The 19,113-nt window shown below is 41.7% G+C and overlaps 1 protein-coding gene across 3 annotated transcripts in view; it reads left to right on the top strand.

Moving 5' to 3' along the window:
• Positions 1-19,113, top strand: part of Arnt (aryl hydrocarbon receptor nuclear translocator) — a 71,266-nt gene that overhangs the window by 31,872 nt on the left and 20,281 nt on the right. For 2 of the 3 annotated variants that reach the window (XM_040751461.1, XM_040751462.1), the window contains 6 exons: positions 5,202-5,246; positions 9,490-9,703; positions 11,306-11,519; positions 13,606-13,708; positions 16,009-16,074; positions 17,050-17,135. In XM_040751461.1, coding sequence (XP_040607395.1) covers positions 5,202-5,246; positions 9,490-9,703; positions 11,306-11,519; positions 13,606-13,708; positions 16,009-16,074; positions 17,050-17,135 — 728 coding nt within the window. 3 annotated transcript variants of the gene reach the window in all.

The raw sequence follows: 19,113 nt of genomic DNA, 5'->3' as shown, positions 1-19,113 counted from the left end.
TTTGAATTTGGTTTGGTTTCCAGTATGCACATGGTGGCTCATAACCACCTGTAACACTAGCTCCAGGGAACGTGACATCCTCTTTTGGCTTCTGGGTACTTCCAAATGCAAGTGATCATTCATACATACATACATACATACATACATACATACATACATACATACATACACACACACACACACACACACACACACACACACACACAGACACACAGACACACACACACACACACACACACACACACACACACACACACACACTTGGGGGGAGTCATGATATTGGGTTCCAGGTATAAGCCCGTGCCCCTGGCCACTCAGTACCCTTTGATCCAGCAGAGTTTGATGTGTCCCAGAAGATCAGAAAGGTGTAGGTCAAGCACTTGCATGTGAGTGTCTGCTTCAGTACAATGACCCCAGATGCCAGACACACATTGTAAATTCTATCTTGACTCATTGGACTTAAGCAAGATTAGCAAATGTTGTCATACAAATTTCAGACATGGACTGGAGAGATGGCTCAGAGGTTAGGAGCACTGACTGCCCTTCCAGAGGTTCTGAGTTCAATTCCCAGCAACCACATGGTGGCTCACAACCATCTGTAATGAGATCTGGTGCCCTCTGATGGTGTGCAGACATAATGGAAGCAAGATGTTGTGTTCATAATAGGTAAATCTTTAAAAATATTTTTTCAGACACTCCCAAGAACTCATTTTCAGGAGCAGTGGCAGCATTTGGATCCCTCATCTTCTGCTATTATGTTCTCAAAACAGACAGGGACATAAAGGAAAGGCTTATCTGGGAAGGAAAATTGGACTGAACTTTTTACCTCTCCTGTTAGATTAGTCAAGGATGACTTTTCTAATGAATACTTTAAACTCAATCCCTAAATCCAACTGAGGCCCCTTCCACACACACAGTGACACTCCAGTGCCGTTACATCATATAGACACATACAATTTGATAAATAAAAATTTAGGAAATACTTAATTTTTTGCCTGGAGAGATGGCTTAGGGTATAAAATGCTTATTCCCCAGAACCCACATAAAATCTTGGTATGGTATCCCAAGAGTCTGTAGTCTTGTAACACTTCCTTCTTGAGAGAAGAATGAGACAGGAAAATGACCAGACGCTCATGGCTCACTAACCTGATGTGTGCAGCAGTGAATAGTAAGAGTGACTATCTCAGACCAGGTGGGGGGCATAGACCAACACTTGAGGTTGTATGTCTATGTATGGGTATGTACCCTATGTATGGGTATAGACATGTGAGTGTGCGTGTCAAAAGAGGCTGTAAGAGGACATCAGACTTCTGTAAGAGCAGCAAGCACATTTAACCATTGAGCTATTTCTGGAACTCAATGGATACTGATTTAAGACTTTATTACATTGATTGATTCATTAATTAATGGACAGTGAGCAAGAGAGAGCACTTCATCCCACATGGGGAGCTTAGAGGACAACATTTGTTGTCCACAGTTGTTGCTTTCCAACTGTGAGTTCCAGCGGTCAAACTCGGATCTTTAGGCTTGGCTGCAAAGTACCTTAATTCACTGAGCTATCCTGTCAGCCCTGTGAGTACTTATTAATAGTATTTATTCATCTATTCATTGCTGATTCTGCCTGTTGGGATCCACTCTGAGGCCGCAGATCTAGAGAACTAACAAGTACCAGGCAGAGTGGTTTAAAACTCTGAGGCACAGTGCTGTCAGGATATGTAGCTGAGAGAATGGGTAGCAGGAGGCAAGTAATAGGTAGAAAGAGGGAGGCAGGTAGATAGAAGCTGTTGTACTATTAGAACAACTGTGAAACCATGAGTGCCTGGGCACAGAAAAGTGACCTTCGTGCTAGGTAAGGTGTTTAGTAAAAACTGGTGAAATAAATGAAATCTTAAGGATGCAAATAATCTCCAAAGTGAATAGTTAATTTTGTGGTAATAATCTTTCAGATTCTATTAGAAACTCAAGCCATAAGACTGGATGTGGTGGTATACACTTGTAATCTCAGTGCTATGGAGGTGGGGGCAAGAGATCAGAAGTCCTAGGTTAGGGACTGGAGAGGTAGCTCAGCAGTTAAGAGCACTGGCTGCTTCTGCAGAGGACAGGGATTCGATTCCAGCATCCATGTGGTGGTTCACAACCATCTATGAGTCCAGTTCTAGGGCATCCAACACCCTCTTCTGGATTCCATGAACCTTGCATGTATGTGACACACATGTATACATGCAAGCAAAACACATAAAAATAGGTAAATCTTTAACAGAAAGTTATTTGACACCTGGGCAGTTGGTAGCACAGGCCTTTAATCCCAGCACTCAGGCGGATCTCAGTGTATCTGAGGTCAGCCTGGACTACAGAGCAAGTTCCAGATCATCATTAAGGCAGATAGTGTAGGTCCATAGTCTCTGATTGAAATTCCAGACAATCATAATAACACAGCTTGGAGTATTTTAATCTACCTGTGTCCTATTCTGTTCAGAAATATTGGAGTAGACAAGAGATTATGACTCTATTAATACTAAAAGGAATTTTAATGCAAAAATTCATTTCTTTTTAAAATTTGCTTTTCAAGACAGGGTTTCTCTGTGTAGCCCTGCTACTCTCTGAATACAGGGCTGGCCTTGAATTTAGAACTCAGAGATCCACCTGCCTCTGCCTCTTGAGTGCCGGGATTAAAAGTGTGCACCACCACTAGGCAAAAAAGACTTTTCTAAATGATTTTTAAAAATGACCTATTAAGATTCTGTTTTTAAACATATGTTTGTGGGTACTGCATGTGGGTATATATATGTGTGGGCATGTGCCCATGGAAGCCATAGGATTCCCTGGAGTTGTATTTATAGGCAGTTGTCAGCTGTTCAACATGTGTGCTAGGAACTAAACTCAAATCCTCTTCCAGAGCAGTGTGTGCTCTTAACCTCTGAGCCATATCTCCAGTCTCCCTCCCTCCCTCCCTCCCTCCCTCCCTCCCTCCCTCCCTCCCTCCCTCCCTCCCTCCCTCCCTCCCTCCCTCCCTCCCTCCCTCCCTCTCTCTCTCTCTCTCTCTCTCTCTCTCTCTCTCTCTCTCTCTCTCTCTCCCCCTTCCTTACTCCCTCTTTCCCTCTCTCCTTTTTTTTTTTTTGAGTTAAGATCTTATCGGCTCTGGCATTCCCAGAACCCACAGGCATTATTTTGCCTGTTTTCTGAGTTGAGCACCTCCACAGCCAGCTCTTCTTTTTGTACTCATCCTTTTTTGAGTATGTATATGTGCATGTAGAGACTAGAGGACAAAACAGGTCTCACTTCTCTGTCTTGGAATGTACCAGGTTGGCTAGGCTGCTCTTCAGTGAGCCCCTGGGATCCTCCGATCTCTGCCTTCCCAGTGCCAAGATTCCAAGGATTTTACGTTGCTATTTTGCTGGAATTTTTCCATATATTGCTCAAATAATAATTATTAAGTTCATTCTATTATTATTATTATTATTATTATTATTATTATTATTATGCTCAAGTTGTGCTTTTTTGCAAATTCCTAGACACAGCAGTTCTCCTGTCTCGTTGTCCCTAGTAGCTGGCATTGCAAGGCCCCTGCTTCCTGCTGTGTCTATCCTAAGGCAAAGTCTTAAGAAGTTATTTTATTTGCATGACTGGATTTGTTGTCTTTGTTCATATGAGACAGTCTCTCTGACCTGTTGCTCAGTTCCCATGTTCATATGTGTTCTACCATTGAGATACATACTCCTTGTCATTATCTTAAAAGTGTTTTAAATTTTACTTATTTTATCTGTATTTCTTTTGCTTGCATGTATGTCTCTGCAGGCAGCATAACCATGTATGATTCCGTAGAGGACAGAAGAGGGGGTAACATCTTCTAGAACTGGAGCTAGAGACAGACTGTTGTGAATTGCCATGTGGGTACTGGGAATGGATCCTGGTTCCTCTGGGAATCTCAGTGTTCTTATAGCTACTGGCCCATCTCTCCAGACCCATTGTTGTCATTTTTAATAGCTAAACCTTTTTGATCTGCTAATATGCTTTACTTAGATAATTTATTTAAGGCTTGTCTCTTTTAAAGTAAGTGCAGTAAATTAGATAATACCTTATTTTTTCAGTTGCTACCTTCACCCCTTTTTTTGGGATGAGGCTTTTGAGATGGTTTTTCTATGTAGCCCTGGTTATCCTGGAACTTACTGTGTAGTCAGGCTGACCTTGAACTCCTCAAGCGCTGGAGTTAAAGGCATGTACCACCCATCATTTTTTGTTTGGTTTGTTTTTTGAGACAGGGCTTCTCTGTATAGCTTTGTAGACCAGACTGCCCAGCTTCTGCCACCCATTCTTAATATTATCTTGATTTTCTGGAAGAATTTATTGTTAACTTTTGTCTTTCTCCAAGGGAGAAGGAATTGATACTGGTTAAACTACAGAAAAAGTGCTAAGGTAATTGGACCATAATTAATTAGATTTGGAACATGCCAGTGATAAAGGATATGCAAAAAACATAGCTCTTCGTTTAAAGATATAATTTTATGAATAACATCTGGTCACGGTCCAACTAGATGACTCAGCATATAACTCTTTTCACCAAGACTGAGGACCCAAGTTGTAGCCCCCCAAATCACATGATGAAAGGAGAGAACAGACTCCCACAAGTTGCCCTCTAACTTCCTGTATGCACTCTGTGGCATATGTGTGCATGCACACAGGCACACGAAATGTTTCAATGGGGAAAACAGACCTGGTCATAATTTTTGTGTGTGTATATGTGTGTGTGTGTGTTTATGTTAGGGAATCACATTTCTGATCAGTTGTCTGAAACTTCTTATTTTAGCCACTGTGGAATATTGTTTGTATGATTTTCTTCCCAAATTGGCAGCAGCTTATAAGAATGATCATCCTGAATTCCCTGGTGGCTCTTGTTCGAATTCTGTATCTTTGGTCTCTGTAGAGATTGTTTGACAAAATGTTTTTTTATGTGTGTTTTGAGATCATGTTGGTTCCTAACTGGCCTTGACTTTTGTAAGTTACTTTTCAAAAAATATGGTTGTGTAGATTGTAGGCAAGGTCCTTGCTTGTATTGCCATTTCCTCCCTTTTCTCTGTATCCATTTTATTTTTCTTTCTTCCATTTGCATTTCATTTCTCCTGCCTCCCTTTCATCCATCCCTTCTTCTTTCCTTTCTTCCTTTTTGTTTTAATTTTCGCTTAGTTCATCAATTCTGTTTTTAGGTCGGATGATGAGCAGAGCTCAGCGGATAAAGAGAGACTTGCCAGGTAGGAACCGTGTTTAGCATGAAGCCGATGCCGCTGCTCTTCCTGCCCTTGTCTTACCCTTCTTTCCTTCCCCTTCTGTATTTTCTCTTATCTGTGGAAAAAAAAGACATCATTTTTTTTTTTTACAAGTTTGGGCGTAACAGGAACTTTAGCTCCTCCATCATGAAGTGATTGAGTTAAGCTGGGCAGTGGTGGCAGACTCTTTTAATTCCAGGTCTGGTGGCGCACGCCTTTAATCCCAGCACTTGGGAAGCAGAGGCAAATGGATCTCGGTGAGTTTGAGACCAGCCTGGACTACAGAGTGAGTTCTAGGACAGCCAGCGTTGTTACATAGAGAAACTCTGTCTTGAAAAACCTAAAAGAAACAAAAACAACAAAGAAAGAAGAAATTGCTGTGTTCATTATTTAAAATTATTTATTTTCTTTTTATCTTATCACTAAATTCATAGATTGAGAAGGATTTAGAAATAATGTGTCAGGGGCTGGAGAGATGACTCAGAGGTTAAGAACACTGGCTGCTCTTCCAGAGGTTCTGAGTTCAATTCCCAGAAACCACATGGTGGCTCCCAACCATCTGTAATGAGATCTGGTGCCCTCTTCTGGCCTGCAGGTGTACATGCAGGCAGAACACTATACATAATAAGTAAATAAATCTTTAAGAGAAAAGAAAGAATGTAGCTGTGTCCATTGGTGCTTTAACAGGAAAACAGAAAATCTATAATTGTCATAGTTCCTAGTGTTTAGGGCAGCACTTACTCTACACTTCCCTATGTAGACTTACAAATAGATTACTCTGTCAGAACTGATTGAATCCTTATAATTTCTGAGGAACGTTCTAGCTGTCTTCGTATGGCTCTTTAAAAGGTGAGTTTTCGCCGGGTGGTGGTGGCGCACGCCTTTAATCCCAGCACTCGGGAGGCAGAGGCAGGCAGATCGCTGTGAGTTCGAGGCCAGGCTGGACTAACAGCCTCTAAAACAATACAAAGAAACCCTGTCTCGTAAAAACAAAACAAACAAACAAAAAAAGGTGAGTTTTCTATGCTGGAGAGATAGTTTAGTCTGTAAAGTGCCTGCTGTGCAAGCATGATTACCAGAGTTTTATCCCAAGAAGGAGGGTGTGGGTCTATAGCTGCATATGAGTGTAATTATAACACAATAGGGACGCAGAGGCAAGCCAGTCCCTCAGGGCACTGGGCAGCTGTACTAGCCTCGTAGTCCCAGTGAGAGCTGATGTCTCAGAAAGCAAGTGGGAGGAGCGTGTCTTAAGGACCAACCCCCGAGACTGACTTTGATGTCATATACTTGTGCTTGCGTGCACACTCATGCTCATGCAGGGTGCACATGCACGCACATCAATTTTCTGGATGTCACTCTCAAATTTTTCAGATACAAAGAAAATGGGTACTTTAAATTTCAGAGTAATTTTTTTCCTATGTCCTAGGCTTTTAAAAGTAACTAAATATGAACCTATAAAGTGGGAATTTTTTTGTATCTGAAAGAGACTCTAGAATCAGTCCTTCTTCCCTCCTTCAAGGCAGGGTCTCATGTACCTATGCTGGCCTTTTACTCATGATTCTCCTGCCTCTGCCTCCCAAGTACTAGGATTGTAGGTACGTGCTGTCATGTCCAGGTAGATAATCTCTGCAGTCAGATTTCTCTTGAGGGAGTTCTAGGGCTTGAATTTAGGGCTTTGGTGCTGAGGTGAGCACTGTGCCACTCCCTGTGTTGGCTCTCTCTAGGCTACTGTCCATGGTACAGAATCCTGCATTACGCCCTCACTTCTGTTCTGGTCTTTGATTTGGCATGCCTTACTAGTAACTGGTTGTTAATGCAAACATTTTTACTATTTTCCCCCTGTATTACTTCTTCAAATTGGGCCACAAATTCATTCTGTGGCTGTTTCAACCCATGCCTACTACTGCTGCTAATGCTTCCACCCTTCAGAATCCTGGTTCAGCATGATGGTGGTGAGGGACGCATTGCACTGGGGAGGAGGACGGCTCTGGGAAAGCCATCTAATCCTTTGACTTCACTTGGCTCATTTTATAGCAAGGATATTTGTGTTTTAGATGGTGTGTGTCTGTGTGTGTGTTTATAGAGTAGACCCGTGTGTGTGTGTGTGTGTGTGTGTGTGTGTTTCTCTATGGAGTAGATGTGTGTGTGTTTGCGTGTGTGTTTCTCTATGGAGTAGACCCGTGTGTGTGTGTGTGTGTGTGTGTGTGTGTGTGTGTGTGTGTGTGTGTGTTTCTCTATAGAGTAGACCCGTGTGTGTGTGTGTGTGTGTGTGTGTGTGTGTGTGTGTGTTTCTCTATAGAGTAGACCTGTAGTGGTGAAAGAAGTCTGTAAAGATGGTAGAGCTCCTCAGCCAGGAGTCAAAATGCAGCCTGCTCGCTTTTCTCTTTGAGGCATCCTCATGGAAGCCCCTGAGCAGCCTTTAGCTTTCTAGAATTCCTGATTCTGCCTCAGTTCCTTGGTTATCTCAGTTGAAATCTCTGTTCTCTCCCCATGCTTTCACTTGTGTCTCCCTACCCTGTTCCTGCACCCACCATACATTTTGCCCAGGCTGAGGACCCACATGATAACTTGTACTCTCTTCAGTTCAGTGCACTTCCAAACCACAAAAGAAGGTAGGACTTTTGTGCATTAGCATAACAAAATTCCAGAATCTTCCAATTCTGCATTTTAATGTCATAAGAAACTTATAACAAAGCAGCATTTAGTATACTAAGAGAATTCATACTATCATGTCTTTTTTTTTTTTTTTTTTTCTTTTTGGGACAAGGTTTCACTATGTAGCCGTGGCTGTCCTGGAACTCACAGAGATCCATCCACCTGCCTCTACCTCTTGAGTACTGGCATTAAAGGCAGACATCACCATTCATGGCCTCCCTTTTCCCTTCCCCTCTCCCACTTTCTCTCTTTTTCTTTTTTTTAAGGACAGTCTTATGTAGTCCATGCTAGCCCCAGACTTGATATATAGCCGAAAATGAACTTAAACTTTTAATCCACTCAAGTTCTGGGATTATAGGTTTACACAATTACACCTGTTTTATGGGATGCTGGAGATAAACCCAGAACTTTGTGCATGCTAGACAATCACTGTACCAGCTGAACTAAATTCCCAGTCTGAGGTAGTGGTTGCTACTGCTTTTTCTTCTCTTCCTTTAAACAAAAGGGGCGGTGGGGGGGTAGTTTTGAGACTGATATTGCTATGTAGCCCAGACTAGTCTTAACTCACTTTGAAGTTCATGATGGTCCCTCTTGCCTTAGCCTCCCCATTGCTGGAATTATAGACAGGCCTGGCCTCATTTGTTTTTTCTTTCTAAGACAGGGTTTCTCTGTGTAACAGCCCTGGCTGTCCTGGAACTCACTCTGTAGACCAGACTGGCCTTAAACTCAGAGATCTGCCTGCCTTTGTCTCCCAAGGGCTGGGCCCAAAGTCGTGTGCCACCACTGCCCAGCCTTATTTGATTCTTTAGAACAGGATATCACTATGTAGTTCAAGTTGCCCTGGAACTTGCTGTATAGCTCAGGCTGACCTCAAACTTAAAATTCTTGTGCTTTAGTCTTTTAAGTGATGGAATTGTAAGCATGGGTTATTCATGTCTGACCTGTGTACTATTATTTCTTTCATAAGCTATAGATCCACTAACTTAAATTGTCAAAAGTTGGTCATTTTATTTTCTAGCCTTCAGGTGTTTTAATTAGTAAACATGCAGTCAGCAAAGCTGAGATTTACCCCCTTAGGAATCTCAATAAATGAAATCAACATTAAAAAACAAAACTATTATTTCTTTTTGTTTGATTGTTTTTGTTGTTGTTGTTTGAGGCAGGGTTCTCTGTGTAGCCCTGGTTGTCCTGGAACTCTCTCTGCAGACCAGACTGACTTTGAACTCAGAGATGTGCCTGCCTCTGCCTGGAGTTCTGAGATTAAATGCATTCACCCCCATACCCATCTTTAACTGTTATTTTTAAAAACATTTCTTTACTCTGAAGAAACGGTAATTTAGAGGAAGTGGTTTCCTGGAGAGGCATTATGTACTTCATTCTTTGTCTAGACTTTGTAGTTTGTTTCATGCTTTCTCCGCATGAGGTTGACCTGCTTGGCTTCTGAGACTTGAACTTCATCAAACCTAAGTACTACATCTTTCAACAGCTGACCCGGTATCCATATCACTCTCCTGATACCAGAGGACCAAATGTGTGCACCTAGAACGGAGCTTCTCTCTCTTTCTCTATGCAGGGAAAATCATAGTGAAATAGAACGGCGACGACGAAACAAGATGACAGCTTACATCACAGAACTGTCAGACATGGTACCTACCTGTAGTGCCCTGGCTCGAAAACCAGACAAGCTGACCATCTTACGAATGGCCGTTTCTCACATGAAGTCCTTGAGGGGAACTGGCAACACATCCACTGATGGCTCCTATAAGCCATCTTTCCTCACTGATCAGGTCTCTGGAACTTAAATGTAGTGGGTTTTTTTTTTTTTTTTTTTTTGAGGTAAGGTCTCATGTAGCCTCCAACTCACTATACTGTCAACAGTGACATTGAACCCATTTATTGTCTCTACCTCCCCCATGCCATAATGACCAGCTTCAGGAGGTTGCTTCTTTAGGAAACATCAGACCACACTGATGATGTCAGTCCTCGAGTGTAGCTAAGTATTGGGGTACGGGAAGTAGACAAGACTTGTGAGAACTATTAGCAAGATTTTAGGTATTTTAGAACTTGAGTTATAAATACAGCCTGTAAAGTGAAAGAAGGATGTCATTTCAGAGAGGTTACCACATTCATGGAACCAGGATTCCTTGGGTTTAGGATTCTGGAACATGGAAGAAATCTGTCTCAGCCCTGAAGCAACTTCCAGTCTTACGAGGTCTAACAGACAATCCCTGTTGCTCTGTGGTATGTTCTGTTACATTTGATAATATATGTGGAAACAGAGACTGCAGAAATACTTCCCATCACCAGGAACTCCATCCAAGAGCTATGGCTGTAGCTCATTGGTAGAGCACTCACCTCCTGTGCTGGAGCCCTAGTTTCAGTCTCCACTACTGCCAGACGAAAGACTTAAATTTGAACATAAAAAAATGTGTGAATGGTAAGATAAGTAAATGAAAAAATGATGGAGAGAGGCATATGGAGAGCAGGTGGCTTCTTTGTTAATATTTTATATGTGATAAATATGTAATGGTGGGTTGCCTCCTTTGTTTAGTCTCTGCACTTGGGTGCCTATGGCCGACAGATTACATTTCAATTAAAAATCTGAATTGGCCAGGGCATGGTGATACATGCCTTTAATCCCAGTACTAAGGAAGCCAATGCCAGCCTGATCTACATAGAGAATTCCAGGCCAGCCAGGGCTACATAGCAACACCCTGTTTCAAAAATAAAAAAGATATATGGTAATTCTTACCTAGAAAACACAAAGCCCTGAGTATGATTCCCCAACACCATATACAACTGGATGTGTTACCCCATAACCTGTAATTCCAGCTCTAGGGTAGGAGTAAGAAGCTGAAGTCATCTTCCTAAGGTTAGCCTAGTATATATGAGACCTTATCTAAAATAAATATATATGCACCTGCAAATGTGTGATTACTGTGGTGGGAAGTTTTAGAAAATACAGGCATTATAAAGAATAAGGCAAAGGACATTTAATGTAATGTCAGACTGATCTATGCCGGTTATTAGCTATATGTGTTAGTTCTGATTCTAGTTCTTGAGAAGCTGAAGCTAAGTGGTTGTCATGAATCCAAGGCCAGAAGACCCCTGCCCCCCTCTAAATATCTCATTATTGTAAGCCTTTTTATTTTCCCTTGAGTATTAAGAGGAAGAGGTGGCTAGCAACGTAGAGAAATAGAATACTTACTGTAAAAACCTTTGCCAGTAGGTATTTAGGGTGGGAACCCATCCATGGTTTGGCTGAGGTATGACCTTCAATTCCTAATGGAGCAGTGCATATATACCAAAGAATCTTGCTGCTTCCCATGATTAGAAATATATGATTTTTCCAGAGTTCACTATTAACTTTGAATTATTTTCTTGACCAGGAACTGAAGCATTTGATCTTGGAGGCAGCAGATGGCTTTCTGTTTATTGTCTCATGTGAGACTGGCCGGGTGGTTTATGTCTCTGACTCAGTGACTCCTGTTTTGAACCAACCACAGTCTGAATGGTTTGGGAGTACACTCTATGATCAGGTGCACCCAGACGATGTGGATAAACTTCGAGAACAGCTGTCTACTTCAGAAAATGCCCTGACAGGTGAGAGTTGGGTGGACAGCAAATGAGTGGGAGGAAAAAAAGAGTCTTTATTTTGCTGAGGCATTAGACACATTTAAGTCCTTACATTGGTTTGTTGAATCTGGCAGAAGCTTATAAAAATTTTCTCTTAATGAATATACTTGTTAAATTTTATTCACATGCAGAATATCTACTCTGTGGCTCATTCTTAGAAAATGTTTCATCAGTGATTAGGTTAATTTGTATCTTAATTATATTGTAAATAAAACAGGGAAATTAAAATGTGCAATAGTTTCTTTCCCCTGTGTCCACATGATAAAAGAATTAGTTATGCTTGTATTTTATCTATTACCTGGCATTTTTTTTCATACACTCTTGTGTTTGACTTTGTGCTAGGTTCTATAAGAGAGTGGCTATTGGTCAGTGTATAAGGTACTTGGTTGTATGTTTACTGTGTCTTTCTCCCTCTACCCATTTAAATGAGATTCAGTCCTTTGCCAACATTTGGTTAGAGGAATGAGTGACATTTGTTCTAGGCAACTGTATAGGGAGTTACAAAGTGGAAAATAACTGCAAGAAGTTCCAATATCTTTGCAGTGGACATGGCCATATTAATTCCAGTTTTTAGTTTTCCCCTTTTGTGATTTTGTACATTTCATTTCTCTAGTTTTCTGTTTCCCCAGAAGTTACTGTTTTTTTTTTTTTTTTGGGAACTAAATGGTTTTGTTTTCAGACAGATATATTTCTTAGTGTGTAAAATCACTTGTTTTTAAACCAGACCCCCCCACTTTCCAGCTTGAAGATAATTAGCAGACTGGCTAGATGGCTCAGTGGGCGGAAGGAGCTTGTCATGTGAACTCAGGAGCCTACGCTTAACCTGTGGAGCCTATGTGAGAGTGGAAGGGAGACCAAGTCCACAGAGTGGTCTTCTCACCCCCTGCATATGAGTGGACACGCACACGCACACGCACACGCACACACACACACACACACACACAAGTCCACAGAGTTGTCTTCTCGCCCCATGCATATGAGTGGACACGCACACACACACACACACACACACAAGTCCACAGAGTGGTCTTCTCGCCCCATGCATATGAGTGGACACACACACACACACACACACACACACACACACACACACACACACACAAGTCCACAGAGTGGTCTTCTCGCCCCATGCATATGAGTGGACACACACACACACACACACACACACACACACACACACACACACACACACACAAGTCCACAGAGTGGTCTTCTCGCCCCATGCATATGAGTGGACACGCACACACACACACACACACACACACAGACACACACACAAGTCCACAGAGTTGTCTTCTCGCCCCATGCATATGAGTGGACACACACACAACAAGAATAACACAGTTTTGTGAGAAAGTCACACACACACACACACATATACCAAGAATATTACAGTTTTGAGAGAAAGACAAAGATGATGCTATACCTTGCTTGGCCAGTTTTGGAAGCGTATACCTTTAAAGCCAGTACTTGGGAGGCAGAGGTAGGCAGATCTCTGGGTTTGAGGCCAGTCTGGTCTACATAGTGAGTTCCAGGACAGCCAGGACTACACAGAGAAACCCTGTTTCAAAAGGCAAAACAAACAACAACAACAAAAATAACAACAAAACAACAAAAAGGACTAGAGAGATGGTTCAGTTTTTAAGAGCACTGGCTGCTCTTCCAGAGGACCGGAGTTCAATTCCCAGTGCCCACATGGCAGCTCACAACTGTCTGTAACTCCAGTTCTAGGACTTCTGACACCTTCACATCAGTGCACACAAAATACAAAGTTAACTAAATGATTTAAAACAACAACAAAAAGACACGCTTCGCCTCTCGTTTCCTTGAAGTACTTTCCATTCCTGCCTTACCCAGAGACATTTGCAGGGACATCGTAGAGCTAATAGTGAGATTCCTGGATGAGGATGGAAGTAGTTAAGGCTCGAAAAAGCATCTCTGTCATGAACAAGAAGGCTAGGAGCCTGGATGGACACTGACCATTGCATCCTGTGTCTCTTCCCTTTCCCACGCACAAGAACTAACTTCAGATTGCTCTCCACATCCCCTCCAGGGCGAATCCTGGACCTAAAGACGGGCACAGTGAAAAAGGAAGGCCAGCAGTCTTCCATGAGGATGTGCATGGGCTCAAGAAGATCCTTTATTTGTCGAATGAGGTGAGTGTGAAGCTTGGGACTGTGTTGGGTAGAGATAATGAGCCCCTGAGGCTTTCGTTTCCGTCAGAGGCATTAACATCTAATTTCTAGAGCTATGTTCCTGGCCACAATTGGATTACATTTAATTCTCAAGAACCAGATGTTCCATCATATGGTTCTAATATAGCACTTAGTAAGAGAAGCAACACTTAATGAATTGCTCTTATGGCATAGTTGGCAGGCCCTTTGTTTCTTCCTGTTTGTCTTCTTAATTTGTTTTCACAACTGTCCATAGGGTAAGATTCATGGTTACTATCTTATTGATTATAAAAAGGGGTTCAGTGGGCTCAACACTTTCTGCTCTTCCATCCTCAATTTCTTTACTAACACCACATGGTAGCTTATAGCTATCTGTTAGTCCAGTGTCAGGGGACCTGATGCTTTCTTCTGGCTTCGGTGGGCACCAGGCATGGAAGTGGTGCACAGACATGCAGACAAAACACCATACACAAAAATGCTTTCCATGGGTTCTGGGCCTGCAGAGATGGCTTACCAGTTGAAAGCGCTGGTCTTCCATAGGATGCAGGTTTGACTTGTAGTACTCACATGGAGGTTCACAGCCATCTGTGACTCAAATTCCAAGGGATCGGATCCTCTGACCTCCTTGGCCAACAGGGCCACCTACGTGGTGCATATCTTTAAAAAAAAATGGACTCAGAGGTTAGGAGATAGCTCAGTACTCAGTGTTTGCTGCACACACATGAAGAACCTGAATTCAATCCTCGGAACCCACAGAAAAAGCTAGACATGGTCTCTCTGCTCATCCCATTTCTGGAAAAGCTTAGCCAAATTGGTGAGCCCTGGGTCCTATTGAGAGACCCTGTCTCAAAAATCAGGGTTGAAAGGGCTTGAGTGATGGCGCAGCAGTTAAGACCTTACCCCTTCCCCATTTATACATATTCAGACATCAAACTCAATATCGCCATGCTTCAGCATCTACGTACTATGATTACAGACATTTTTGTTGTTCTGTTTTTTAGATTAAAAAAAAATAACCTTGTGTGTGCATGGTTTATATGGATGTGGATTCATGTGTGTGGAGGTTGGAGTACAAGTTGTTGTTGGTTTTCTCCTTTGACCATGTGGTTTGAGGTAATTCAATTCAGGTCAGAAGGCTTGTGTGGTGAGTGCCTTTCTCTAGTAGGTCATCTGACTGGCTGTGTTTTTCAGATTTTTGTTTGTTTTTTGTTTTTTTTTGTTTGTTTTTTGTTTTTTTTTTTGTTTTTTTTTGAGATGTGGTTTCTATGTGTAATCTCCTTGGCTATCCTGGAATTTGTACTGTAGACCAGGCTTGTCTCAAACTCACAGAGATCTACCTGCCTCTGCCTCCTAAATTCTGGGATTAAAGGCATGTGCCGCCGCCGCTGCCACCACCACCACCACCACCACCAGGCTCACAAAAGTCTTAATGCTCTAAAAAGAATTTTTTTAGAAAAGATTTATTTATTTATGTGTATACAGTGTATGTATGTCTGCACACCAGAAGAGAATGCCAGATCTTATTATAGATGGTTGTGAGCCACCCTGTGGTTGCTGGGAATTGAACGCAGGATTCTGGAAGAGCCATCTCTCCAGCCCCCCCCCCCCCGAATTTTTAAGTAGTTTACTAAATTATTGTTGGCATCCCATTACTTGGGAGTTAAAGACAGGCAGATAAGGAGTTTGAGGTCATTCTGTGCTGCGTGAGATCCTATCTCAAAAACTGTTCTGGGTTGGCAACCACAGAGATAGTATAGTGAGTAAGGAAACTTGGAAGAAAGCCTGACTATGAGTTTGATTACTGGAACCCATATAGTATAGAGAGAACCAACTCCCATAAGGTGTCTTCTGTCCTTTACATGTACACAGTGACTCACATATCCCAAAAAATAAATTATATTTGCACACACACACACACACACGGTTTTAAATGGTCTGGGGATATAGCATTTTTGGTAGAGTGCTTTTCTAAAATGCATGGAGTTCTGGGCTTAATACCCAACACTATATAAAACTGGTATGTTGGTGTGATGCCATCACTCAAGTACTGGTGGCTGAAGGAAGGGTTAGTTCAAGGTACTCCCTGGGTATAAGATAGTTCCAAGCCAGCCTAGGCCAGAAAGTGCTGTTTCAAGTTAAATAAACAAAAACAATAGAAAGTTTCACAAGTTCAGCTTGACTGCCTTGTTGTTGCCAGCTTAATATATGTCGTTGGATCCTCGTATACTACTGTTATTATTTATTATAGCCCTGCAACTTTTATTTTTTGTTTGTTAAAACAGGTGTGGCAATAACTCTGTGGACCCTGTTTCCATGAATAGACTGAGCTTTTTGAGGAATAGATGCAGGTAAAAATCCTAAGCCGTGAAAATCAAGAGATGGAGTTTTTACTTTCTTTAACACCTCTTACTCTCTTTTACCTCATTGTCACTTATTTTCAGGCAATGTTTCTAAACTTTATTTACTTAGTTTTGTTTTTTCAAGACAGGGTTTCTCTGTGTAGCCCTGACTGTCCTGGAACTCGCTCTGTAGACCAGGCTGGCCTTCAACTCACAGAGATTCTCCTGCCTCTGCCTCCCCAGTGCTGGGATTAAGGCATGTGCCACCACCACCCTGTGGTTCCTGAACTTGAAACGCTTCTCTTGCCTCACTCTGTTTAAGAACGCTGCCTGCTACTTTACCCATTTCCTTCTGTTTTTGTTTTCTTGTGTGTTCTACTTCAACATGGACTAAAAGCTTCGTTATTTTTTGAGTGGGAAGGGACAAACAGTAATTTCTTTTCTGAATATCCAAGAAGCTAAAGTTGAAGACACTTAGGCTTTGTTTCCCTTAACATTTGCTTTGTGTGGGCTTCTGGGATGGCTCCTCTGATAAAGGTGCTCAGTGCCAGACCTGACAACTGAGTTTTTTCTCTGGTGCTCACAGAGTAGAAGGGAAGAGCTGACTCCCAGAGGTTGTCCTCTGACTCCCACACCCACACACATACATGTAGAAACAAACAAGCAAATGTAAAAAAACAAAAACCTAAAGGGAAAAACAAAATACTTTGGCGCTAGCAAGATGGCTTAGCAGATAAAGTCACTTGCTTCGAATTGAGTTCAGTCTTTACAACCCACAAAAGGGTGGATGGAGAGAATGGATTCCAGAGTTGTTCTCTCCTCTGACCTCCAACCTCCACAGGTTGAGGGGGTATATGCAACCCCCACATATCATACACACATGTAGCAGTAATAAATGATTAGATAAATAAGTGAATGAATGAATGCTTTTAAAGGACAAGTTTATTTTGTAGAATTTCCTCTTGATGGCTGTAACTCTTCTAGGAATGGACTTGGCTCTGTGAAGGAAGGAGAACCTCACTTTGTGGTCGTCCACTGCACAGGCTACATCAAGGCCTGGCCTCCAGCAGGTAGGGAAGTTATGTAGTGATTTCTTTCCTGATACACTTGATTGCTTAGAAAATTGTCAATAAAAAAGGGTCTTTTGAGGGGGTGGTGGTGAGGCAGGGTTTCTCTGTGTAACAGCTGAGAAGGTGTTGAGACAGGGTTTCTGTGTGTCAGCTCTGGCTGTCCTGGAATTTTCATCGTAGACCAGGTTGGCCTTGAATTTATAGACATCCACCTGCCTCAGTGCTTGGAGTGCTGGGATTAAGGGCGTGCACCACCACCTCCTGGCTTTTTTTTTTTTTTTTAATGTATCAATGGGGGCTGGAAAGAGGGCTCAGTAGTTGAGAGCACATGCTACTCTTGTAGAAAACCTGGGTTCAGTTCTCAGCAGCCATGTGTTGGGTTATAATCACCTACAACTTCAGTTCCTTGGGATCTGACACCATCTTTTGGCCTCTGCAGGCTCCTGTATACTTGTGGTGCCCCTAAACTCACACAGGCAAACACACACACACATAAAAGTTTCTAAAGTATATTGCTACTATTACTCCTATATATTTATAGTATGTAATATTGCATATAAAGTAGATACGTATTTGTTACTAGTCTAGAATTCCCGAGTTCAAGCAGTTTCCCCACTTCAGCCTCCTCCTGGAATTGCCAAACATGAATTAACATGGGTGCCTAGAATTCAGGCATTAGGGCTAGGAATATAGCTCATTAGTAGAGTACTGGCCTGGTAGATTAAGGACCAAAAAAAAAAAAAAAAAAAAACCAGAACAAAATGAATAAGCAAATTTGAGACAGGGTCTCTCCATGTAGCCCTGGCTGTCCTGGGAGTCTTTATATTGACCATGCTGGCCGAAGACTCACAGAGACCCACTTGCCTTTGCCTGTTAAATGCTAGGATTAAAGGTGTGCCACCACTGTGTCCAGCTTGAATCATTAGAATTTAACGCAATTTAATTTTGGAAAACTGAAATGGGAGTGAGGCTTTGAGGGAGGTAAAGAAAATGGCTTGATTTCAGCAACTTTAAAGGGACTTTTCTCCTGAAAGACTAGCTGTGAGTAGAGTAATTTTATTTGAATTTGGTATTAAATAGGGGATGTAGCAAAGGTGGTAGGGTGTGTGGATCAGATTTTTGTTTTGTTTTAATACCTTGAACTCAAGGCTTCTACCACTACCCCACAACTGCCAGGATTGCAGGCTTGATTCTCTATGCTTAGCAAGATCAGCTTTTTAAATCGACTGTCAAGAGTTTCCAAATCTTACCTTATTATTTCCCCACTGGAAGAGTATTATTGGGAAATGAGAATTTACAGAAGCCAGAAGTTCAGAGAAAAGAGAGACGAGTTTTAATTATTATTTATTTTATGGGTATGGGTGTTTTGTCTGCATGTATGCCTGGGAGCCACCTGTTTGCCTGGTACCCACAGAGGCCAGATGTGGGTGTCAGATTCCCTGGGACTGGAGTTACAGACAGTTGTGAGCTGCCATGTGGATGCTGGGAATTGACCCTGGGTCCTCTGGAAGAGCAGCTTAACCACTGAGCCTTTTCTGAGCCCGCACTGATACATTTTAAGATGAATTAACATTGATTTGGGAAATCGTACATTTGCTTTCTGGCATTATATTAATAGTTTAACTTATGGTACATTACTTGATTTTACATCAGTTTTCTCATCTATAATTTGAGATAATATATCCTGTATATCATTGTTATGAGAATTTGATTTAGTGTAAGAAAAGCACACAGCCTAGTTCCTGGCACATATCATATATCTAATAAATGGGAATTAATATAATTGAGAAAAGTTAATCTAAACTATTATACAAAATGACACATGAACTTTTTAGTCAACTTATATATAAATCATACAGTTAATGTATGTATGATACTTTGTTGGGTCTAATAAAGGCTTGCAATCCTTATTTCTGAATAGCTATTAATAAAATGGTTTTTTTTCTGGATAAAAGTGAGAGATAAAGAAGATGTGAGG

The sequence above is a fragment of the Mesocricetus auratus genome, unplaced genomic scaffold, assembly GCF_017639785.1.
Source record: "Mesocricetus auratus isolate SY011 unplaced genomic scaffold, BCM_Maur_2.0 Super-Scaffold_100009, whole genome shotgun sequence".
NCBI classification, from domain to species: Eukaryota; Metazoa; Chordata; class Mammalia; order Rodentia; family Cricetidae; genus Mesocricetus; species Mesocricetus auratus.
The sequence above is the reverse complement of the archived record's forward strand: the minus strand, read 5'-3'. Positions and strand labels throughout refer to the sequence as shown.